We start from the raw sequence: 25,871 nt of genomic DNA, 5'->3' as shown, positions 1-25,871 counted from the left end.
TGGATGGGAAGAGGTGGGGTGGGGCTTGGGGGAAGGGGTGGAGTGGAGGCCTGGCCTGGGGTGGAACAGGGATGGGGCATGGGGCTGAGCAGGGGTTGAGCACCCCCAGGGAAAGGAGGAAGCCTGTGTTGCTTGTGTTAGTAACCGTTTTTTCTCTGGGAATATTGGTGTAAGAAGTTACAAAATAGCATTTCGGCAAAGGATTATAGCTGAACGTATAAAAGCTACCGTGAAACTCTCTAGTCTTTCCATTCATTTATCCAGACTGCTTGAGGTTCCCATTTCAAGACGGGTGCAACAGTAACTGTTGAGCAAAGAGAATGAGTCATTCTGAAGATCATTTAGATAGAGTTAAAATCAATGTGGAGTGACAGGCTCTTGCCAGCTCCTGTTTTCAATGGCAGCAGTAGCACTTTCTAGTCCTACTAGGTTAAATTTCATCTTAGCAAAATTGGGAGAAGAATCTTGCACTTAAAATATCCCAAACCTAAATATGTGTTAGAAATATTAATGATGGCTTCATTTGATTGATAGTATCTATTTGCCTGGTCAGTTTCGTACTTCCTTTCTATCTTTTGCATTAATAGGAAGCAGTTCTTTAAGTTTATGGTTTGATGTAGTAATTCTCTATTGTCATTTTGTTTTTTTCTCAGAGATGAATTTAATATTAAAGTTCTTCAGGCTTTTGTTGAACTCCATGAGTTTGCTGATCTCAATCTTGTACAAGCCTTAAGGTGAGTGCATTATAATTGCCTTTATCAAACTTCATATTTAATTAAATCTAAGTATATAGATGATGATGATTCACTCAAGCAGCCGATCTTTTACTTGAATGTATGATTTACTCTGTATCTTGTTAGTAAACAAATCTTAATGTTTCACTCTTTTGTTTGCATGTACATTGCCTTTGAACTCTTAATACGTGAAATTAATGATTTCACACAAATGCAAAGGGCCCAAGACTAGTCTCAGATGAACATAAGAATGGCCATGCTGGGTCAGACCAAAGGTCCATCTAGCCCAGTATCCTATGTTCTGACAGTGGCCAATGCCAGGTGCTCCAGAGGGAATGAACAGAACAGGTAATCATCGAGTGATCCATCCTGTGTTTGCCATTCCCAGCTTCTGGCAAACAAAGGTTAGGGACACCATCCCTGCCCATGCTGGCTAACAGCCATTGATGGACCTATCCTCCATGAAATGATGCTTGATGTGCCTGCCAAATAGCGCAAAAGTGCAAATTTTCTGTGATAAGCAAAAAAAGTCCCTGACTGTGAATTGGCGGTTAGATTCCATTGTAAAGAAAATATTATCAAAGCAAAGTATTTCTTCTACTTTTCCCCATCGATTCCTTCCCATCATCTCAGAATTAAATTCTTAACGTGTTTATTCTTGTTAAATAAATAGTAGACTTCTAATTTTTCACAGGTTGGCAGCAGATAGGTTAAAATATGTAGTGCTTGAATCTGGTTGTTAACCTGATGTAAATCCAGATTAATTCCAATGAATTGCTGGGGTTTAGAGTGTGCTGTCAATTTTGTAGCCAGAAGGGGCTCCCACCCCAAAACAGACAGGTTAAAATGTTGATATGGTCTTTCCTACACATGCTACATTCTCATGTGGTGTGTCATAAGAGCAGCTTTATGCTGACTAAGGCTTGTAGTGGTGATAACTTGAGCTGCCTGAGGAATCAGGATGTTTCCTCTGGCTCCATGGTTCTGTCTGGAATACACGATACTTCCATCTCCTTCTGCCTCTTAATAGCAAACCTCAATCCACTCTTCCGCAGGCTGCTGCTATTAATTATTTTATTCTAGTATCTCCCAAAATCCTCAATCAGGATTGGACCCCATTGTGTTGGGAGCTGCACAAACATAGTTTATAAATTCAGTAGGTGTGTTGTTTTTTTTAATCTAAAGACAAGATGGAAACAGCTGGGTGTAGCACACACAATAAAACGTGGCAGAGGGGAAGGTACTGTAGAGAGGAACACCTGGTTAATAAATGGCCTAGCAATGTGAATGTGGGCATGGCTTTTTTAAAAGATGCAAATGAATAAGAGATTTTAACTGTCTCCAGAAGTGCACCATTTGCAGTTATTTCATACTGGTTTCCCCTACAATATCCAGCTGTTTGGGCAGAGCAGTTTGGGGCTTGTGGGAAGGAGACAGACTTTGTACTTAGGACTGGTCAAATAATTTTTCAGGGGACCCACCTTTGCTTGATCTAATTTCCAGTGGAGAGACAGCAATGTAAATCCCGAGTAATTGAGAGCAGAAGTTGCCCAGAGAATGAAAATTCAATTTACATGCCATATAGGGAATGCAAAATATTTGTTTTATGATATAGGACAGTGGGGAGTACAGTGACTTATCTATATATGCAGTAGTATTTTTGCTTGAGTTTTCACAAATCTTGAATTTTATAAGTGAAACTGAAAGACTGTGGAAGATACTAAAACTGACCAACATTGATTTATTGCAGCAAAATTTCAGTTACGTTGTACCAAATCCATAAAGTTTTCAAACCGAACACAAACAAACCAGCAATAACAAAACAATTATAGTACAACAATTAGAAAACTGCTTGATTTCATGCATCCTTTACCTAAAATGTTCTCTCTTGTTTTATATTAACCTGTCTGGCAAGCTTTCGCTTGGTTTTGGCACCTAAAATATGCCGTAAGTGAATTTAGTACTAGAGCTATGTGAAGGATTTAAAGATTTTGAAATTTAGCCTCATTCCAAATTGCAATGAAAACCAAAAATTTCAAAATTCTCCAAAGGAAAATTCCTTTTAAAGAATTTTTTCAGACTGTTCAAATTTAGACAAATGGAAATGTTTGTTTTTGATTTTGACTCTTTGACATTGTCAGGACTTTTTCCTGTTTTTGTTTTTTGTAAACAAAATTTGTGCAAAATTGGTTTGATTTCTTGAAGCATTTTGACAAAACTGCATATTTCAACAAAATATGGCTCCATCCAAATTTCTCAGACCAGTTCTATTTAGAACACATGGCACGTGTTGGATTGCTGGTTCTGAGGCGAAATTTTTCATTTCATGCACTGAAGAGGTGCAGCATAGGTAGTGTCAGTTCACTCTCCATGCCCAGTCAACTGTGCATTCTCTCTGAGACTGCCAGCAAGAGGCCCATTTGTGCTGAGACACACATGTCCACCAGGAATGAGCTTTAGACCATTAAAATTAACTTCATTTATGCTACCAAACAGTAATCTGATGCAACTTCTTTCAGTCACTGCTAATCTGGAGTGGTTCAGAACTGGCAGCTTGGATATTAAAGGTTCTGCGACCCATTACAAATATCCTTAGATACTCTGTTTTGCTTGCAAATACTCTTGGTCTTCCCTTTCATGAATTGGGAAGCTTAATGTTAAAATGTCAACAAGGCACCCCTACTGAAAGCAGATTCAGTCCCTCTACAGAAGTGTTGTAAAAATATCAGCCACTGGAAGTTTTTTTTAGACTGCACTTTTTTGTACCTAATCGTCAGTTTCTTTTTTTGACGTCGTCATCTTATGGATGTGGATATTTACTTCCTATTTTATGAACACAAAATCATTTCAACTGGCCAGCTTCAAAGAAGTAGAGCCACAAACAAGAGGCTGTGCTGTCTGCCCTAACTTTGCCTTACAGTTGTAGCTTTGATGGCTGGACTTAAGAACACGACTAACAATTCCTAAACTGCTATGCCAACAGGAAGTGTGAAAATTTTTTTATGTGGTACAGCACTTGAGAACATCATTTTCCTGTGTTAACTCTGTCTTAACGCCAATATTGCTGTTCTGTTCATAATTTTATTATTTTGAATCTTGTTTTAATCACCATTTGTAATCTATAGTGCTTTTAATTTTAGATCAGTTCTTGCAGTCATTTTGCTTAACATTTTATTGCAGCTTTTATATCCCTGTCAACTCAATTTATTTTTTTAAAGAGCAATCCAAGAAGAAGGCAAAACCTACTCTTTTTTATTTCATACTTGTAATAGGAACACTTATTTCCTGTATCTGAATTTAAATCCCATCACAGTGATATTGAGGGGTCATGTTTCCTTTTTTAAGATCTGGCCATGGTAGCATAGTCTGTCCCTTTATCCATCGTGCATTGACTTATCATGTCTGGTTGATTCAAATAAAGATATTGGGTTTTAGTCCACCTTTTTTGTTCTGGGCTATTATGTATAGTACAGCCCTCTTTTCCTTTCAACAAAGTCCTGAGAAGAATATACTCCTTTTAGCAGTGAAGAAGCACTGTGGTACAGCTTGTTAGAGAGCATGGACTCCTACGTATTTCCCGCTTCTGCCAACATGGAAAAGGAGAGAATTGCAAAATTAGTACCAGACTATGTGGTCTTGCCTGAATACGTTGTCTTGCCTGTGAACATGCAGTGCTGTTGGCTGAGTGCTGAGTTAAATATTTTCTAATTCCTTACGAGTTGAATTTTGAGATTTGTTTTAAAATAACTTCTCATTTTATTTACAAATGACTAATTTCTGCTTAAAAGCTGATTATTGCCAGTATATGTCTAATGTATAAATATTGGAATGGATCTTATTTTACTGAAGGGTTTATGCTTCCCTTTTCTAGGCAATTCCTATGGAGTTTCAGACTTCCAGGAGAGGCTCAGAAAATTGATCGTATGATGGAAGCTTTTGCTTCACGCTATTGCCTTTGTAACCCTGGAGTCTTTCAGTCTACAGGTTAGTCATGATACGTTTTCTATCAGAATCACCGTTATTATATCATTTGTCAGATCATGTGTTAAACTGTCTTGAATTCAAAGAGGAGGCGGCTGTGATAAATGAAGTGGGTGTGGGGGGGAGGGCGGGGTAGCTCCCTTTGATGGACACCCAGCCAGCCAGTTAGCTGTAAAATTCCTCTTGGTAGCTGTTCTGTACTTTCTTTACCTGGGGGACTTTTTAACCCTTTACAGGTAAAGCAAGTAGAGAACAGCTAGTAGCGAACAGCTACCAAGAGGGCTGGGTGGGTGTCCATCAAAGGGAGCTACTCGTCCACACACACTTCATTTATCACAGCGGCAAACTTGGAAGTCCAGGCTAAGACAGTATGTGAAATGAAAAACAAGAATGTTCTGAGGTGTGGGCAAAACAAAGGGCCTAATCCTGCACTACTTCTTATTTTTAAGTAAGCGGTGCAAGATTGGATCAAAAACATCTTTCTTCCTAGCTGTGTTAAAACAATGGTTTAAATAAACTATTAATAAAGTGCAACATATCATACAAATGCCTCCAAAGGTCTGTAGTAAAATGGGACAAACTGGAAGGTAGAAGATGCTACAGCAGAACGCTGCTGTATCAAAATAAGCAATATTTCTGAGATTTCATGATTTTTTGGGGTGGGGACCAATTTCTGCAAATGCCAGAATGTTATGCCTCATCATCTGTGTGTGAAGCAAAAATGCAAAAGCAAAACACGTTAAAAATAAAACTCAAGGGACTAACGTTAGGAGACCCACTTGGCAAAAAAGAGGGGAAAATAACCTAACATTTAAACCTGGACTCTTTAAAACAGATTTACAAACACAGCGCAGTGTTGAAGGAACAAGGGGGGTAACTTGGAGCAAAAACGTTGAAGATAAAATGTGCACAAATAACCTACGTGGTTTGTGTCACAAAAAGCAAATACAAACTCTCAGCTGATAGATGGCATATTTGAAAGTTAACAGGTCCAGTGTTCTGAGGGAGCATTCAAAAGTTTTTCCCCTGATCTGGATCCTTAGGTCATTTTCTATTTTTAGACCTCCCATATATGTCCATGGTTAACACCAAAGAACTCAAGACTTACTCTTGTATTTGTATGTAGGGTTTTGTTGTTTTTTGGTGGGGAGGAGGAGACGTGCATAATTCCCTTTCTTTGCTATTCAGAACTGCCTGGGGTTTCTTTTACAGGCTACCGTATACTACAGTACACAGAGCAATAACTCTTTTCAATGTTATTTCAGATACATGCTATGTGCTATCATTTGCAATCATTATGTTAAATACTAGTCTACACAACCATAATGTAAGAGATAAACCAACAGTGGAGCGGTTTATATCTATGAATCGTGGCATTAATGAAGGTGGGGACCTTCCAGAAGAACTGCTACGGGTAAGTTGCATTAAGATGACCAGGTGGCACCTCATGGTTTTTGAAGTGGGGCTTAGAAGCAAGTGCAAGGATTCTCAGACTAATCTGTCAATTAGTGTCTCAAGATCATTTTGTGTGATGCAGCTTTGACAACCAAGTACCATGAGCTTGCAACATACCTCAGCCCCTTGAGGGATTGAGAGGAAGAAACACCTTGCTTCACTCAACAAGCAACCTCTTTGGCTTTTAGAGCAATGTTGATTGGATATATCGCTACAGCCAGTCTGTCTTGACTGGAATCTGCTCTGTTCAACATCAGGTTGAGTGTGGGGAGAATAAAGGGGGGAAAATAGTAGAGATCACTGAGGCTCCAAAGACAGCCATCATGACCTACTGTGGAAGAAAAGTAATGCTACAAAGATGTCAGACATTTGATTGTGATTTTCAAGTTAGTGATGTCTAATATTTTTCAAAAACAATTTTTTTTAGTGAAGCTTGTATTGAACAAAACTGTTGAAAATATGAAAGCTCTGGAAAAAATGAGTGCCAAACTTCTTAAGAAAAGCTATTTCTTTACTGAGAAATACACAGGAAATCTTCAAAAGGGGACACTTATTTAAAAAGAAACTATATCTGCTTTTAACTTTATTTATAGACTGTGGTGAATGCTGCTTAGAGGAGGAATGGTTCCAGTTTCTGTGGGAGATGTTCCTAGTTCATTTTTATATAAGTAGTCTGAGAAGAGAGAACGGAATCTCTTGGTTATCGGTTATGTACGTGTTGCTGAATTTTTTTTTTGTTTTCTTCCAGAATTTGTATGAAAGTATTAAAAATGAGCCATTTAAAATTCCAGAAGATGACGGGAATGATCTAACACATACATTTTTTAATCCAGACAGAGAAGGTTGGCTACTGAAATTAGGTTAGTAGAAGAGCAATTTCTCTGATACTTTGCTTTGTGTCTGAGTGATGTGTATGCCACTTTCCTTGCTAACTGCTTTGTTGTAAATCTAATAGGATTAAATTAGCAATAATTCCTGCTTAAAAACATATGATCTAAAAATCAATAACTCCTTTACACTGTTTTGTGTAATTGCTAATTCTGACAGGTATAAAAAGGAGACGTAATCTTGTCACTTGAATTTTGAAGTGGAGTTTGATTTCTGGTACTTGAGAACTGAAACCTCAGCAGCAGAAAGGAAGCTCCATTTACTGTTTACAAATCCCAGTGACTGAAAAATAACAAATCTATGTGAAACCATTCCAGAAAACTGTACAATCACTTCAGCTCAGTTTTCTGCACAAAAAGCAATGCATTTATTTTCAAATAGTTGTTTTTGTATGTCTCCATTTTTCCATATTATTTGTGAGTTTCTGTTGGTTTGGTTTTGGCTGTGATTTTTAATGAGTGGTTTAAATGTGCCTTCTTGTTTTCCTTATGGCCTATGACCTATCACCTTTCTGTTCTGTGACTGGCTGTCTCTGCTTATTCTGCATTAGGAGGTACGTACCTGATGGCTTTCCAGCTCCCTCCCCCCCCTTGTTCAGTTGCTCATTCTTTTTTTATTTTTCTTCTTCTTTGTTTGTTTCTTAAATCAAATTTATTGTAGCACTGCGCTTCTCATGTAATGTCACTAACTTTAGCCCCAGTGGGACTCTACTTGTACATAATGTATGCTTGTACATTATGGTGTTAGTAATTTACTATCTCCCCCCATAAGATTCTTCTACAAAATAAGAATATATACTTTGTAAAGCAACACAATGATAGTTAGTGTTTCAGATTGCTTCACAACATCCTTCAGGCTCATTGAGGTATACAAATGAGAGGAGTACTTTTCGCAGCAGAGAAGTGCAGTTATCTTATTCTTGTAACACACATTCTAAAATGTGTTTTGTTACTTGTATGAAAATTTTCTGTCAGAATGTTGAAAGGCTTATTTTAAACAAAATAGCCTCTAGCAGAAATGTGCATGTGCTAAAAAGACTGGTTATTCCAAAGTAACTTTCTTGTGTGGGTTTTTTTTATGTTCAGTTTATTTTAATTAAATATAAAAACACCTCAGAGTTCAGGATTCTGAAGCCTCCGGCAGTTGGTAGCATGCTAGCACTGCAACTCTAAGCTGCTCTGATTTGTTTGCAGACACTTCTGAAGTTGATGTGGCTTGCTTATCCATTTAATGAGTTTAATGAGGCAGCCAGCTGCAAAGGGTAGTCATTTTTCTGATTAGAACAGACTCTAAAACTTGGTTTTAGGTTTTTTTTAAAATTTTGTTTGTTTTGTTTTAAAACACTGATTTAAAGACCAAAATCTGCTCAATGTCAGAGCCAGATTCTGGCTGCTCTTGTATAAGAGGAACCTTGCTCCAGCTCAGAGGCAGCCAGGAATCCTGATGATCCCTGAGTGCAAGGTCAGCGGGAATTAAAGAGCAGCCAGCAGGACTTGGCAGAGCAAAGGCTCACCTCTGTCCATGCCAGCTAGATGTTGGGGCTGAGGCTGAGGCTGGCACTGGCAGGAAATACGAGGGTTGAGACACTCGCAGGGGCTGTTCCAGAGCTCTTCAAGAGCACTGGACCTGTGAATCTGTGACAGCTGGTTGTGGCATCCTTGAAAAAGATGTAACAATGATAGCTACTGCATGTGCTTCCCCAGCCTCTCTGTCCCCTGTAGGCAGAATGCCTCCAACCACAACAGCTGGTTTATATTAATTTTTAAATCTTAGGAACTGATGTGAAAATGGCTGTGGATTGTAGATAGATGTATTAATATTGATAGGAACTATAATGTAGCGATATCCATAGTCCATAAATTCACTCAGTTGTTCAACTCTTTACTTCTGCGCTAGTAACAACCAAGTGAACGGAAGAGTGTATGGGCACAAGTGCTTTGGCAGTATCAGTTTATTAAGAATACATTCTAATAAGCTCAGGGGCCACCTCAAAAATATTGTAGCCTTGGGGGAGAGCTATTGGAGACATTGCCAATTTGCTACTTCAGGACCCCATAGTTTCAGGTGCTAAACACCTTCAATTTCCATTGGCATCAGTTGGGGGTGCTTGGCACCTCTTGCAATGGAGCCCGGAGAACACAATGCCGGGAGCAAGGGCTGCAGAAGGCCATTTAAAGTGGAGGCCCCCATAAATTTGCCCTCCGTGCCTGACCCCTCTCTTTCCCTCTCAAGTGCCTCCCCCACCAGCAGCCTGGCCCTCCTTCCCATGAGCCTTATACGCACTTCCTCCAATTTTGAGTAAGTGGAGTTGCAAGCTGGTGTGTGGGGTTACAGCACCTGTCAGGTTTGGCCTGGCCAAAAAGTGGTTGGGCCATGGCCTATGTGTTCCCCCCCGCCCACTACCCCCTGCTATGTGGCTTATGGCCAGAAGACTTGCTGTTTGGTTGTCTCCATTACTTCATCTGCAGATGTTACGAACACTGCAAAATCCTCAAATACCCTCTTTGTGTTCCTAAGTAAAAAAGCAGAGCGTCTTCCTGTTGATGTTTGAAGACATAAATGGCTTAAGAGGCACAGTATTCATAGTTGAGACAATTTGAAAGATGACTTGAAGAGCTGATACATTTATCCATTCAACAGTATGTGCGAGTGCTCACCTCAACTGAAAGGATTTCTTAAGACAAGACTTCAAGAACGAGAAATATTTTAGTACAAAAACCATCCAGATAAGTCTATTACTACTCAAATTATTTTCAATATTAATATTATCTACAGTTTTTTAAAATCTAAAACTTTTGATGATGTTTTTTAAATATATACAAAAATCTGCTTGCAAATACTACTATGCAATAACTTTACCTTCACCAGTAGTGACTTTAATTTATAGTAACTCCCTTTTTAAATTACTCCAAGGAGTAAAACTGTTATAACTGAATTGTGTAATATAGAAGATATTTAGTTAATCAGACTCCTCTACATGAAAAAGTGCTATACATGCCAACCTTTGAGAAATAGCTCATAACGGAAATAAATCTCTTAAAGGTGAAACATAAATGTAAAAATAAATACGGGTGTTTTTCTTGAAATTAAAATAAAGATCTGGAATCAGCAACTATATATATTTTACTTTTAAAAATATCACCTTGTAAGAAAAGCAATTGGATGTGAGCATGTCAGTGATGCCATGAATATTTCTTATCCACTGTCAATCAGTGGGAAAGGACAAATTGAAGGATAGTGGTAAAGCATCAGCTGCAAAAGAAATAGTCAATGAAAAAAGAATGAGAGCTTTAAGAAATTAGAGATGCAAACGAATTTAAGAAAAATGCAATAAATCAATAAAATCACCATTTATTTCTGGGTGCTCTACCTGTGGCTCCAGGGACACATGAACCAAAAAAACCCCAAGCTTTCATCTTTATGTGCCGACTAAACAAACAATTCTACGAAGTCCCAGTGATAAGAGCATGCATTAAACTGAAAGGTGCTGCTGTTGAAATGCCCACAGCACAAGGGTTAATTGGATAGGGAGGTGAAACGTCAGTAATTTTCCTGTGAATTAGACTGTAAATATGTAAAGCCAACTGTTTCTTGAAGGACTTGTGTTTCATCAATAGACACAGACTGGTGCAGACAAATATTTTTGCTAAGTTAGTAAGCTATAGAGCCATGAATGCAGTGAACAGAAATAAACATTGTGATTTTTTTTTCTTTTATCCCTTCAATTTTCTTGTTGCTGGGAAGCTTGGCCAATATATTAGTATGATGTCGGGGGCTATTCCAACTCCCAGTGTTAAGTCACATTCTCTCTTAGCACATTGTATTATTCCTAAATTAGTGAGGCTCTGCCTAAAGAAGGATTTGAATACTCAAACATTCATTATCAAAATACTAAGGAGTCTTGATTCGTATAATGAGTAGGAAAAAATGAAGACTATCAATTGTGCTGTTATCTGCTTTACTCTTGAAGACAGAAAATATGTTTTCTGAAAAAATAAGAGATCAGAACAGGAAGAAGCCACTGGTATATCAAGCTAGTGCTTTCTGTTTTGCCTTGTTATAGTGTCTGCTTCCTTGTTTTCTTTCACTTGGAACTACTGCTCACTTCACTGCTCTCTCCAAGAGCATGACTTTTCTTATGTTAGTATTTTTTGTAAAGTTCATCTGCCCAAAAACTCCAAGGTCTCCAGAGGCTAGTCTGGCTCTGAAACCATCCTAATAGTGTCATTGAAACCATCCTAATAATGTAATTAAAGTCCCTGGCCTGCAAAACACTTTGTTTTTGTGAGGGCTTGCCTGTGGAAAGCTGTTCAGAGGTGACTTTGTGTAAATAAAATCCTGCCAAATCTAAGTGCCAGAACTGGATTTCAAGAAGTAATGTTTTGATTTAGAACATTGGTGTGGATTCAACCAGTGCATTTGTATGGAAGTACTCAACTTGCTCTCGTAACTCACAAGATTGTATGCCGTCTAACGTGGTACAATGAACATCTAGGTGGCAAGTAAAGTGGCTGAAGACTGGTGAATGCTAATCAAATATCCTTTGTAACAGCTTCAGACATTAGTATTTTGGGGACTGTTCTCAAGATTTGCATAAAGATTAATTATGGGCCAAATAAAGGAATTGTTGGTGCAAGGAGAACCCCTTCCCTCTCCAGTTAAGAATTTAAAGCTGGACATGAGCATTGATGGAGGGAATGCCTGGGACATAATTCTTTTGTGCCAGCATGTGTGTGTGTTTTCTAAGAACAGCTTCTGTTGGCAAATAGCTGACCCAAAATGTCTCGTACTAAAAAAAGCTACAATTAATGTGGCTTGAATCATTTCCTTTTTCTGGTTAGAGGGAGAAAAATAGATACTTGGAAACAAATATATATCCTACTGACAGAAGAGGGAAGTGACTTAAGCTGGACACGTGACCATGAGCCGCAGAAGCAGCTGCTCCTATACTAGAATATCAGGCAACTCGCTGTGCATGTGAAAGGATTCTCAAAGGGCCCAGACTTCCTAGTCCACTCTGTACATGGTACTTGCCCCTAGCACAGCATTCTAAAGAGGGTGCTACTTCTCTTCCCCTCTCTTGAAAGAGGGACTGGTGGCTAGGAAACTGGCTTGTGGGACTCCTTTCAGTTGAATCATTCCCTTTATAGCTGATGTGATTTTAGTCTTGTACAGTATTACTGGACAAATTTCTTGTGTGTGTGGAAACACATATTCATTGTGTACTCTTCCAGGCACTAAATTAGCTTCTGAACCTTTGCATTTAACTGCACTGTCATTAATTAATCCAAAATCATTCTTAAGTCTTTTTTTATGACAATTTTAGCCACTCTCTAGTTCTCTAAATCACCTTGACTGAGCTGGATGTGCTGACATTACTGGGGTTTTTTTAAAAAAAAAGCTTTTTTTACACCTGAAATACATAATTGTCTTATTCTGATGCTTAGGCAATTTTAAGACCCTTTAATATTTTTAATTAACTGTGATGGGTAAATTATTACTTACTTCTCCATCTTTTTTTCCCCTAGAAATTTTCTTTTTGTTTTCTGGTTTCTAGTTCCCTTTGAGATGAGAGAATTTCCTATAATCTGATTATATAAGTGAAAAGAGCTGGTCTGTTGCATTTTTTTTCTCTTCTCTATATTCACTTGATGTAGAATTTCCGGATGATGCCCTTGGATTATCCATTTACTGGATCCTTTAAGCCTTTCTGCTCTGTGCTGCTTATTATTGGTGCTGTTCCTTTTATTTTACTTTATTAGCTTGGTCTTTGTGACGCACTTGTAGATTATATCTTGATCTGTTCTTTAAATACTTATGGTTTCATACTTTGTTTCCAGTCTCTCTTTTGACAATTTAATACCCTTTAAAATGTATCTTTTTAAACTGACAGCAGGAGTGTGATATAAAAGAAAGTTAATTCAAAGTGCTATATCATCATTCTGGCAGCCTAAGGCATCTGAAACCAAGAAGAAAAAGATCTGCTATGTGATAGTTACTACTACCCAGTAATCTTAAATGTGACATTATGAGCAATAAGTCATACTGAGCATCTTATTTTCTAGTCCTGTGATATTGTGGTGGGTACTCTTGACTCACCTGATAAACTGGTGAGTGCAGAATGCCCGCTGTCCTTTATCAGCTGTCAAATGGCATATAATCTGCCCCCAAACTACTGTTACTTTAATTCTGGACACTACTAGTGTTGTTGAAGTCTGCCCTGTCTGGTTTTGGAGTCTCTGTGCAGGCCTTCTTACAATGTGTATAGTTTCCTATCTGCCTTTTATTCTAATCTGACCTTGTATAAGAGTTCATAATTCTCCTTTCGTTATCTTCAGTCTAAGATGTCTTTGCAGTGGTTACCAGTTTCCCTGCTTATTTGTTTTTCTGAGACTTAATATCTTCCTATCCATTTTGCTCTACACCTTCCTGCCCCACTGAATCTCTTCATATAATAGATCTGGGCAAGCTGTAAAGTTTTTGATGGTAGTCAAACTCAAACAAAGCCAAGGACTTGGCCAACTTACAAGGCAGAACATGAGCTAAAATAATTGGAATTTACACTATATAATGTGAAAAATATGTAATGTCACAATGACAACAAGGTAGAACTGCCCTAATAGTTATTTTGGCTGCTTCTCATTCATGGATCCAGAACTGAGTCAGGCTAAGGTTTATTTTGGCTTTTCCACTTCTAGCTTAAACCCTTTCAATTGACTTTGATGGAAGCCGGAACAGACCTATGATGCATTAAAACATTGTCATCAAGATGCAGAAATTAAGATCTTTCCTGTCTCTGATGTCCCTCACCACTTGACACCTGCTCTTCTTCCCTCATGCTTTGCATTTGTAGCTCACTGTACCACCATTGATTCTGTCTTGGCTTCTGCATCTTGCATTTGCCTGTCTCTTAGTTCTTGTCCTCTTCCACTTTCAAATTGTTTCCTTAAAATACGTGTATGTGTGTGGTGGAAGTGTACAATTTGCTGAGTAAATGCGAATGTTACATAGTGTTAGCAGTGGATTACCTACTGCGGGTCCTATAACCAGCCAAAAGGAGGATATGATGTATAATAGTACCCAGTCTGCAAGACAAGAACCCAGCAGGCGAATTGATAAAGTTCCAAGATATTCAGGCCATTTCTACAATTGTTCTCTAGCCTCAGATGTTTTTAATGGTTTAAACAAAAATTTAACCTTCTTGAGTAAGGAAGAGCTACAGATAAAAATTATGTTTATGTGCTGGATTTAGTTACATGATTGATGTTAAAATGATTAATCCTTGGTTGAGGGTGTCTTTGGTGGTAATAGATTTTTGTGCTCAGGGTATTCAATAACAAGGTCAACGATATTGAGAGGGTGGGGTAGTAAGATTAAATCACTGATGAACGGATGATGCATATGTGGTGATATAACTTTGAAATCATTTAACTATGCTGTAACTCAACCTGGATATTAATAACTTGCCAATGCCTGATCTGCAGTTCTTTTCTGGAAACTGATTTTAAAAAATAGTGGAATTGTAAAGAATTACAGAAATTTTTACTTGAGGGCTGAGCAAACATTTTTAACTGTCAGCCACAGGGCACTCAACCTGGGATCTGAAAGTCAGTCTGGGTTCTTAAATGACTTGTGCATCATCATGAGTAAAAGCTATGGCAGGTCAAATTCTGCCCTTAGTTACACCTGTGGAACCCCATTGTTGCACGGATCTGAGAATCTGGTCCTGCAGTTGGAACCTAGAAAACAATTCAATAGATGATCCAGCTCCCTCTCCCCAAGTGTTGTTGATGCTGTACTGGTAATGGATAAATATTATTAATACTATACTTGTCGCTATAGTAAGCAGATATGACTGAACACAGACAGGGAGCAGATCTGTTCAGTAAGTACTGTTTTCACGTGGACTTATTTAAGAATAGAATAACACTAAGTTCAGAAGCTGGTAAGGTGGTGTGTCAGCATCACCATAGTTAATGTTTCTTCAGGATTTTGTCCTTTAGTATTGGTATATTTACCAGGAAACTTATATTCCTTTTAACCTTAACTCATCTGTGTCTTATCCATTTGCAACTAAGCATTTAAGCCATATTTTAAAAACCATTAAACATTAAGTAACGACTAAATTACTGTCTTATCCGTAGCCTAGAATCTTGATGATAAAACAGTTTTAAGTTAGTGGTGTCTTCTATTTATAGGGGGAAGAGTAAAAACATGGAAGCGGAGATGGTTTATTCTGACCGATAATTGCCTGTATTATTTTGAATACACAACAGTAAGTATATATTGCTGTGAACCTGTGTCTGGAATCCAAAAGTTACTCCTGGGGGAATTCTGCCCTACTGCGCATGCACATAATTAACGAGCCACGCATACTTTTAATTTTTTGTGCAAAAAAAGCTGTTGCCGTAATGTTGCTGCAGTTCTGCCTTTTGCCCACGGGAGGGCGCTGTGGTGATAGACCAAAGCCTGTAGTGCCTTCTTTGCAGTGCCTGTCAGGCCAGGCGACATGGACTATGGGGATACAGACAGCTTGGGGTGCTGCGGGGGATTGGGGTCAGACTAGGGGATGAATAGGAGTTGGAGGCACAGGGCTACAGTTGGGAGGGAGGTGCAGGGCCACATGGTAATGGGGGAGGGGTGCAGAGCTACATATGGACAGGGGAATGGCTGGGTGGGGGCACAGAGACACGCGGAGATGGGGAGGGGGGAGAGAGTCAAGTGGGGACAGGGGGAAGGTGCAGGGCCACATGGGGATGGGGGAGTGGGTGTCTGAGTGGGGGTGGAGGGACATGTGGGGGTGCAGGAACACATGGGGATGGGCAGATGTGCCTGACTGAATGGGAGAGGCTAGGGGTCAGCCAGGGTCTACGTGGGGGAAAGCTCCCTAACAATCCCTCCCTGCCCCCCAGATAAACCCGTTTCATGCCTTTCCCACCTATACTCAACAACCCTTCAAGTTCACACCCACACTCCTTCCCAGCAATTTATTTCCCTCTCCCTCATTCCTCCATTACCGAACTGCCCCAGGCCTTTGCACTGCTTCTGAGGGGTGTAGGAAATACAGTTCTGTATTGTAGTTTAAATGAATTATTACTCAGAGTTCTGTATTAATATGCCTAGTAAGGAATCTATTTGTCAAAAAACATTTCCTGAATCTTTTTTGTTGTCTGTATTGTTAGACATACTTGCTGATGGGTATTTTGAAACAAATGACCAAAAATAATTGAAACAGGTGTGATTATATTATTTTGACAAATAAAATATGCAGAATTTTTAATTTTTTGGCGTAGAATTCCCCGAGGAGTAAAAAGTATAACTAAATAGTAATGTGTACTCTTCCTGTCTTTTAGGACAAAGAACCTAGAGGAATTATTCCTTTAGAAAATCTTAGTATAAGAGAAGTTGAGGATCCAAGAAAACCAGTAAGAATTTTTTCCTTTTAATGAGCCTAGTAAATGGGTTATTTTAAGTAACAGCCAGGGTACCCAGGTTTATTGTACATGCAGATCTTCAGTTCTTCCTTGTATCAAGCTTTGGTTATTTCTTTATCTTTAGAACTGCTTTGAGCTCTATAACCCCAGCCATAAAGGTCAAGTAATTAAAGCCTGTAAAACTGAAGCTGATGGTAGAGTGGTAGAAGGCAACCATGTTGTGTACAGGATATCTGCCCCCACCCCCGAAGAGAAGGAAGAGTGGATCAAATCTATTAAGTGAGTTCAAAGTCTTAAATGTCTTTCAAAAGTGCTGAAGTGTAAATTGTATATAAATTCCTTTCCAAATAAAGAATCCGGGAATGTGTGCTGTGCTAAGGAACATGCCTTAAAGAACTATTTAAGCAGTAGCCATAGGCAAGGGCCTTTCCTGAGGATTCATGACTAGCTGGAAGGGGTTGCTGGGGCAAGATGCGTCAAGCCAAATGAAGCACTTTGAGACATTATTGTTCTGGCTACTATGAACTGAAAATCAAGAAAATATGAGAGAACTTAAGTTGGCTAAAGAGAAAAGAATGTAGCAGTATGTTCCTCTGGTAACTACCTGAAAATCTTGTTGCTGATTTTTGTAAGGATGCGTTTTCCTACCAACATATTACAGCTCTGGGTCTCTAGACAAGGAAAGGTAAACAAATGTGTTTGGGTAATGCATGTTTTATAAACTACATTGATATCTCCTCTTCCTTCCACTAGAGCAAGTATCAGCAGGGATCCCTTTTATGATATGCTGGCAACAAGAAAGAGAAGAATTGCTAATAAAAAATAGCACTTAACATGGGCCACTTATGGACCTGCACTAGTTAATGTATAAATGGATCAGTCAAGTGATAAGGTAAAGTAAAAATGAAGCAAGCTGAATGAAAACCGTTATTAGAAATATATACATTTTCTTACATTATATCCCTTTGTAAGATTATCCAAGATTATTATTATTTTGCATACAGGACTGGAGCAAAATTCTCAAGGGACAATTGCAAGGAATGATTGTAATGGAATTTCATTTACACTAACTGAAAACATAGAAGCCTTATGTGCATTTTTATTTGTTGCAATTTCACCCTTCTGGGGAGAAAATATTTCAGGATAATATGATATTCTTCTGCCTGTTCCTTGAGCATATTGCTCATAACAGGAGATGTTGTCGTAAGGACTTTGACAAACTAACACCTCACTGTAATACAGCACTCAGAACTGGTGTACAGGGCTACTCAGCACTTTTTTTTCTTTATACAAAAAAACCTTGATACTAGTTTTGAAAACATATCCTTAGCAATGCAGCAGCATTCTAACCTTCCTTTGTAGAAAATGAATGGCTAATGTGATGAGCTTTTAGAATTTCTCCCTAAATGGTGAATAATAGTAGCTTTAAAATATACCTTTTAATATTAGACTGTTATCTATACAGTTAACTCCTTGGCCCAAGCAGTAGGATGTGCACTGAAAATATTGCAGCTACAAAGGCAAGGGTTCATGGGCTGCAGATGTGACTTTGAGGACAGATAGTTTTTCTTAAGCAGGCTAAACTTGTTGCTAAAGGATTTGCATTATTACTGAGAATCTCTGATTTGTGTATCGGTAAAATGCTCCACAGTTAAACTGTTTTCTTTAAAGAAGGGGCAGTGTTAAGTTCTTATTTGTGGATGTAGCCCCATGAAAGTCAATAGGATTATTTGTGTGAGTAAAGAGAGCAGAATTTGGTCCTTTACTTGGTTAACAAAAACCTGGAATAAAGCAAACTGAATGTCTCTGTTTTATTTTTAAACATGGCTTCTCACATTTGTGCCTCAGTGGCTTAAAACTGGGGAGAAGAGAGAATAGAAAACCCTAATTATCTAAATGTTTGATCTCATGCCATCAACTCTACTAAAATCCTTATCAAGATATTTGAAAGTAAATGGTTATCTGAGATAACTGGTTGAATGTCTCTTGTAGGATTCGATTAGATATTGCTTCATAACATCCATTTTCTAAGACACACAAACTTATCATCTAGCCTGCTTTATTGAAACATTTTATTTTTTAAATTATACAAAAATATTTGATTGGGGTAAAATCCTTAATTTTACGATGGAAAATATTTTTTTGACCCTGCTCCTGTGTTCATGCTCTTGTAGCTTTCCATATATTATTTCAACCTGCGCCATGGCATCTGTGCCTTTAGTGCTTTAGAGCTTCCATATTGGGACAAACAAAACACAACTGTTGACTTAAACGTACAAAAGCAACTTTGACTACAGTGTAGGGAATTATTCTGCACTGGGAGAAACTTGGACAAGATTACCTACAAGTCTTTCATCTCTAACTTCAATTAAAGCCAAGGCTTCCATCTTACTAACTTGCCTTGTGCTGTGTGGAACCTAAGAGCAGCATGTGAATACTGTGGGCACTGTCTGCCTTCAGATGGGCTGATAAAAAAGAACAGAGGAGAAGCCCCCACACAAAAAAAATCAAAAAAGGAAGTTCTGTTATTTCTTTAAAAGGAGTATTAAGATTAATGCTCAGTTATGACAGCTTTGAAACCATGAAGGAGGGATGGCATCTCCCATCCATGGAGCCAGGACTTCAAGGTCAGTTGTGGACTCTGTGCATAATTGGAACTTTAAAAATTAGAGTATTCAACTGCACAACTCTCATATCACAGCCTGTTTCTCCTTTCGCTCCCCTTAATTTTAAAAAAGTCTAACTTAAGATAGGGCTGTCAAGCGATTAAAAAAATTAATCGCACTGTTAAACAGTAATAGAATACCATTTATTTAAATAGTTTTGGATGTTTTCTACATTTTCAAATATATTGATTTCAATTACAACACCCTACAAAGTGTATAGTGCTCACTTTGTATTTTGATTACAAGTATTTGCACTGTAAAAAAAAATAGTATTTTTCAATTCACCTAATACAAGTACCAAAGTGCCATCTCTTGAGCATGAAAGTTGAACTTACAAATGTAGAATTATGTGCAGAAAATAACTGCATTCAAAAATAGAACAATGTAAAACTTTAGAGCCTGCAAGTCCACTTAGTCTTACTTCTTGTTCAGCCAATCACTCAGACAAACAAGTTTATTTACATTTGCAGGAGATAATGCTGCCCACTTCTTGTTTACAGTGTCACCTAAAAGCGAGAACAGGTGTTCTCATGGCCGTTGTAGCCAGTGTTGCAAGATATTTATGTGCCAGATGCAATAAAGAGTCAAATGTCCCTTCATGCTTTAACCATCTTTCCAGTGAACATATGTCCATGCTGATGACGGGTTCTGATCGATAACAGTCCAAAGCAGTATGGACCGTCGCATGTTTACGTTCATCTTCTGAGTCAGATGCCACCAGCAGAAGGTTGATTTTCTGTTTTGGTGGTTCAGGTTATGTAGTTTCCTCCTCGGAGTGTCTCTCTTTTAAGACTTTTGAAAGCATGCGCCACACCTCATCCCTCTCAGATTTTGGACGGCACTTCAGATTCTTAAATCTTGGGTCGAGTGTTGTAGCTATCTTTTGAAATCTCACATTGATATATTCTTTGCCTTTTGTCAAATTTGCAGTGAAAGTGTTCTTAAAATGAACAACATGTGCTGGGTCATCATCCAAAACTGCTATAACATGAAATATATGGCAGAATGCAGGTAAAACAGAGCAGGGGACATAACATTCTCTCCCAAGGAGTTCAGTCAGACACATTTAATTAATGCATTATTCTTTTAACAAGCATCATCAGCATGGAAGCATGTCCTCTGGAACGGAGGCCAAAGCATGAAGGGGCATACGAATGTTTAGCATATCTGACACATTTGTAGCGGGTCTTGCAAATGCCTGTTCTCACTTTCTGTTGACATTGTAAATAAGAAGAGGGCAGCATTATCTCTCGTAAATGTGAACAAACTTGTTTGTCTTAGTGACTGGCTGAACAAGGAGGACGATTGAGTGGACTTGTAGGCTCTGAAGTTTTACATTGTTTTAGCATGCAGTTATGTAACAGTCTTCATTTGTTAGTTGCACTTTTACGACACAGTGTGCACTACTGTACTCGTATGAGGTGAATTGAAAAATACTTTCTTTCACAGTGCAAATATTTGTAATCAAGAATAATATACTTTGATTTCAATTACAACACAGAATACAATCTATATAAAAATGTAGAAAGACATCCGAAGTATTTAATACACTTCAATTGGTATTCTATTGTTTAACAGTGTGATTAATCGCAATTAACTCAAAAATTTAATCATGTGAGCGAGTCAACTGCAATTAATTGACAGCCCTAAAAAGTATGTTTTGTTAAGAACAGGGTGTTAGGGAGGGCTTGGCTGGAAACATTTGGATTTGTCACCATTCCTATTACAAATCCAAACCATGGTTGTTAAGATGTAAAACTGTAAACAAATCATTTTAATCATTAAAGTAGTCTAGAAGGTTACAAAAGCATTGATGGGCTATGAACACTTTCTGTACCAGTCCTTACATCCCTGAAAAACACAATCCTTTGAAAACAGTCTTCTTATTGTCAAGGATATTTGTCTATAAGCATGAAGGAAATGCCTTAAGAGATGTGATCTGCTGTATTTAGTCTGAAACTTTTCATACCCTGTAATTCTAACACTAGGAATGGTGTGTAACTATGGTATGTTATAGCAAGAAATATATATACTATTCTTTAGCATTTAAAAAAGTCATTTTAAGAAGCAGCAACTTATGTCAATTTTTTTATTCTGAATGAAAGATTAAATATGGTGCTCAATATAATTAATTTACCACCAAAGGTGCCAGTAGCATTTTTGTGTAAGAATATTTTATTTCAATTGTTCTCTGTAGCATTATTCACAGGGATTGAAATTGAGCCAACATTTCCACTGGCCTTAAGGCTAGTAAAGAATTAATTTGCAAGGAAAAATGGTTTATGAAAATTTTGGCCAGATTAAGTACTGTCCATGAGGGGATGAAAAGCCCTCTCTTGTGAGGATTTAAGGTTAGGATGAGTTTAAGGCAAGCCACCATTATGGCCTAAAGCACCACTTGTTTTTGCTGGCCTGGCCTCAGAAAAAGCAATCTAATTGCAGTTGACTTCCCTATTCCTGTTTTTGTATTGAAAAATCTTCCTATTTTTCAGTTCTTAAGAGGTTCTCATATAGCAGAGTTGTTTTTTTATACTACCCATTAAGCAACATAGGGACAGGAGGCAGAGATCCTGGCAACAGACTGCTGCTTCTGCTACTTTTCTGGCCCCTGCCAGCATCCATAACTTTCATGGCCCTAGGTCACTACTAATTTCAACTTCAGTTAGTGTCATCTAGGGAAGAAAATGTATATAATACTGAAGATCAGCTGGACTGATTTAAAGGCTACATAACCTGACAAAAAGCTCTTTTTAGTCAGTCACTTAACATTTTGAAGCATATGGTACAAAACCACCTTTTTAAACTCAGCATTTATAATGCTTCATATATAGAGCAATGCATATTTTTAAATTTTATTACATATCTATCTAGATATGCTTGCTGGAAAAGTTAGGTCTCTTGTAGATGAGAAGCTATAAATTGTGGTTTACCAGTTTATTTCTATATTTTCTTGGAAAGCATTTCTATTTACAGTTCACTATAAAGTTATTGTAAATACTGTACAGCTATGTATTGATTTGTTACGCATTGTACACAATTTGCATGAAAATTATGTATCAAGTAAGTCTGAGGTAATATTATGGCTGTGTAAATCCATTGCAAATATTAATGGGCTCGTTTACCAGTAAGATGATTAAACTGTGGTGAGATTTCATTTTGAAAAATAAAATAAAGTATGAAACTATGCAGCCATCTAGCTCCTTTCATTTACTAAGGATAAAAATACAGAGTAAGGGATTCACCTGCTCAAGATTTTGATACAGATTAAGATTTATCTTACTCCAAAAGCAGTTACTATGCAAGTGGCTATCAAATCCAGAATTTCCCCTGTCCCAGCTCTGGTCATAATGACTCTTTAAATTACTTAACTTTTGCTCATTCTGCCTTACAAACCAGACATTTTCTTTAATATCTGACCTAGGCATTATTCCGTAAACCACTTAAGCGTGTAAGTGCTAACCTGAAGACACTTTCCTCATTTTGGGCTTTAAATAGGGCAAAGTAATAACTGATGTTTGCTCACTTCTCTTGATAGACAGGCTGCAAAGATGAAGACCTCTTTTTCTTTAATCAGATAAGAGACATTGAAAAGGAAAATGCAGATGTATCCAAAGCCAGAGAATTAAAATTTCAGCTGCTTTGAAATATCAGGCATGGCAAGGCATGACCTGGATTGCAGCCTCCTTGATCTTATATGCAGACTGAGAGGTGTCAGCCCTAAACTGAAAAGGTTGAGTACATGTTAAAGATGTAATAGACATCTCTTTTGCCTATGTGTTTTATATTAAACTCAAATTCCTGCCAAGCAAAGTAACTACTCTGAATAAAAATCACATTCATCATCAGGTGCCTGTTTAAACCTACTAATTCTCTACTCATCCAGAATCTTTCAGGAAAAATAGGTCTATTTTCTACATGAAAGGAATAAAACTGCTCAAATTGAGTTTTCCTTTGCAAGCTACCTTTGGCAGGCTATTTTACAAAGCTGGTCAAAGGCAAATGCATAGTTTCCTATGAAACCTGACCACAAACTTACTCTGTATTTAATTTTTCTCCAAAAATGCAAAACTTTACCCTAGGCTAATGGTATTTAGCCGCAGCTCTAAGGACCAGTTTTAGTGATGCTGAAAGATAGAAAACAGCTAAAACTCCAGGCTTTTCTGACTAAAGAAGAAACTGAATTCAGAACAAACAGTAAGGTAAAACAGACAAACTGGAGAGATGAGCAGTAGCAGTCATTCCTAATAAGGGGAGAGTCTGTACTAAGACAAAGTTCTTTACTGGAGAAGAGCGTAGATACAAAATATGGGGCTTGGGGAACAACAGTAAGCAGCTACAGGTTTACTTTCTCACAACTGACCTATTACTTTTCAGGTTACTTTTGTTGCCACAAGGAAGGTGTGGAGAGTCAGAAGTGTATTTATGACAAGCTCTGTCTTAAGGCCTTCCACAGGGGACAGCAGGAGCACATTAGGCAGTCATAACTTGGTGGAAAATAGAATGGTACTAGGAACAGGTGGAAGAATTGTCATTCCCCTCTGCTAACAATCAATGCAATAATTTAGCATTGACCACACCCCCTTTGTCATCTGACATTAAGGCAGAGCTACAGTTAAGCTTTTCAGCCCTTCAGTGCACTCTTCTAATGGGTAGAAGTTGAATAAATAACTCAAGAAGTAAACAGTGTAAAAAGCTCTTTTGACTTTCCTGTATTTATATACTATATAAATTTTACATGCTATATATTTACAGTGGGGCAAGTGCTTTATCTTTAAAAAAAAACAAGATCAAACTTTAGACATCTCTGAACAACACAGCTTGTATAAACCAGACAGATTATACAGATGAACTGTATTTAATACAGCTTCCCCACTCCATCTCCTGATGCAGGACCAGTGAATAAGAAGTATCACAGTTTGATAGCATTTCATAATAAAAATAAAATCACAGTATGAATTTGTCTGTAACTTTAAAGGGACAAAACAGACAACTGAGACCAATCAGTCAAGACAAGTGACACTATATAAAAAAGTAACAAAAACATATGGGAGGGTATACAAATAGTCAGATACATTCAGAACTGTGTATGATGAGTGGTATGTTTCACAAAGTTCCAAACCAGAACTTTTCTGTACGTTTTTCCTTCAAAGCTTGAATACAGCTAAAGTGTGAAGTAAATTAGTTTCTAGTGTCAGATATCAGAGATATTCTAGTTATCTGAAAGCTTGTGAAATTTTAAATAAGTATTTAAATTAAATATACAGACTGTCAGTTGTGGTTTTCTAGTCGCTTGCACCAGAAGTTTAACGTGGAGTAATATTACATGAATAACACATAATCAACCTGAGTCTGTAATTAAGCAGCATTTGAGATGTTCTATTCCAGGGCATTATTTTCAGTGTGATATTTACAATGTTCAGCAGTTGTAGAAAGTTTCCATCCTTTTGGATTATGGGTACATTTTTAAAAAAAGTCTCAAGGTAAAAACTAAAAAAAGTTCTTCCATGGTAAAATCCTGTACAGTATTCTGAAGCACCACTTATGGATTGAAGAGTTAATTGTTCTGTTATAAATAGAGTTTAAACTGTAGGGATGGCTTCCATCAACACACTTTGAATCTGAAAGATAAGAGGAGAAAGTGTCATTTCCTGATATAAGAAAAGGAGGACTTGTGGCACCTTAGAGACTAACCAATTTATTTGAGCATGAGCTTTCGTGAGCTACAGCTCACTTCATCGGATGCAAGTGAGCTGTAGCTCACAAAAGCTCATGCTCAAATAAATTGGTTAGTCTCTAAGGTGCCACAAGTCCTCCTTTTCTTTTTGCGAATACAGACTAACACGGCTGTTACTCTGAAACATTTCCTGATATGAAATTTCAACACAAAAGCAGATTCCAAGGCCATTTAATCTGACCTCCTATATAACACAGGCCACAGAACTTCCCTGAAATAATTCCTAGAACAGGAGTGGGCAAACTTTTTGGCCCAAGGGCCACATCAGAGTTGCAAAATGGTATGGAGGGGGAGGTAGGGAAGGCTGTGCCTCCGCAAACAGCCTGGCCCTGCCCCATATCCGCCCACTCCCACTTTGTGCCCCCTGACTGCCCCCCTCAGAACCCCCAACCCCCTCTCCAACCCCCGCTCCGCGACACCTGACTGCCCTGCCCCCTGACAGGCCCCCAGACCCATCCAAATCCCCACCCCACTCTTTGTCCCCTGATTGCTGCTCCCTCCCCGGGACCCCTGTCCCTAACTGCCACCCCCTATCCAACCGCCCTGCTCCCTGTCTCCTGACCGCCCCCCCCCCCCCCCGAACCTCTGCCCCATCCAACCACCCTCTCACCCTGGGACCTCCTGCCCTTATCCACCTCCCCTCCCCCTACCCCCTTACCATGCCACTCAGAGCAGCAGGACAGGCTTATTGGAAAGCCTGGGAGGTGGGCAGGCACAAGCTGTGCTGCTCATGCAGCTGCAGGGGAGGGGGGACAGCAGTTATGGAGCACCTGCAGCTTCAGGCCTTATCACGTGTAGCTACAGCACTGAACCACATAACTTAAAGCAGAAGGATTTCAAAACTGAAATGCAACCAATTCTGTCCTCAACTTACAAGGTTGCTGAATTTAATCCTAGGTAAGCAAACTTGGTTAGAATTTGGCCAGGACATTCTTAACATTAAATGCCCTGGTTTCATTAATGATCTCATGGTCAAGCT

The 25,871-nt window shown here is 38.4% G+C and overlaps 2 protein-coding genes across 6 annotated transcripts in view; one reads left to right on the top strand and one right to left on the bottom strand.

Moving 5' to 3' along the window:
- Nucleotides 1–25,871, top strand: part of CYTH3 (cytohesin 3) — a 98,796-nt gene that overhangs the window by 61,493 nt on the left and 11,432 nt on the right. For 2 of the 3 annotated variants that reach the window (XM_037909983.2, XM_043523629.1), the window contains exons 6-13: nucleotides 654–734; nucleotides 4,606–4,718; nucleotides 5,981–6,129; nucleotides 6,919–7,030; nucleotides 15,257–15,333; nucleotides 16,412–16,483; nucleotides 16,617–16,771; nucleotides 17,246–22,343. In XM_037909983.2, coding sequence (XP_037765911.1) covers nucleotides 654–734; nucleotides 4,606–4,718; nucleotides 5,981–6,129; nucleotides 6,919–7,030; nucleotides 15,257–15,333; nucleotides 16,412–16,483; nucleotides 16,617–16,771; nucleotides 17,246–17,318 — 832 coding nt within the window. In that variant the 3' untranslated portion in view covers nucleotides 17,319–22,343. Of the gene's footprint in view, nucleotides 1–653; nucleotides 735–4,605; nucleotides 4,719–5,980; nucleotides 6,130–6,918; nucleotides 7,031–15,256; nucleotides 15,334–16,411; nucleotides 16,484–16,616; nucleotides 16,772–17,245; nucleotides 22,344–25,871 lie in introns of those variants that run through there. The other variant, XR_006284194.1, reaches the window with a different exon arrangement.
- The window catches only part of USP42 (ubiquitin specific peptidase 42), a 42,093-nt gene continuing 40,076 nt past the window's right edge, over nucleotides 23,855–25,871 (bottom strand). For all 3 annotated transcript variants that reach the window (XR_005227052.2, XM_037910661.2, XM_037910660.2), the window contains one exon: nucleotides 23,855–24,776. Coding sequence is in view for 1 of the 3 variants with exons in the window: in XM_037910660.2 (XP_037766588.1) it covers nucleotides 24,738–24,776 (39 nt within the window). In the remaining 2 variants the exon portion in view is untranslated. The remainder of the gene's footprint in view (nucleotides 24,777–25,871) is intronic.

Source organism: Chelonia mydas, chromosome 10 (genome assembly GCF_015237465.2).
Source record: "Chelonia mydas isolate rCheMyd1 chromosome 10, rCheMyd1.pri.v2, whole genome shotgun sequence".
Lineage (NCBI taxonomy): Eukaryota > Metazoa > Chordata > Testudines > Cheloniidae > Chelonia > Chelonia mydas.
Note: the sequence above shows the minus strand (reverse complement) of the source record. Positions and strands in the feature narration are given on the sequence as shown.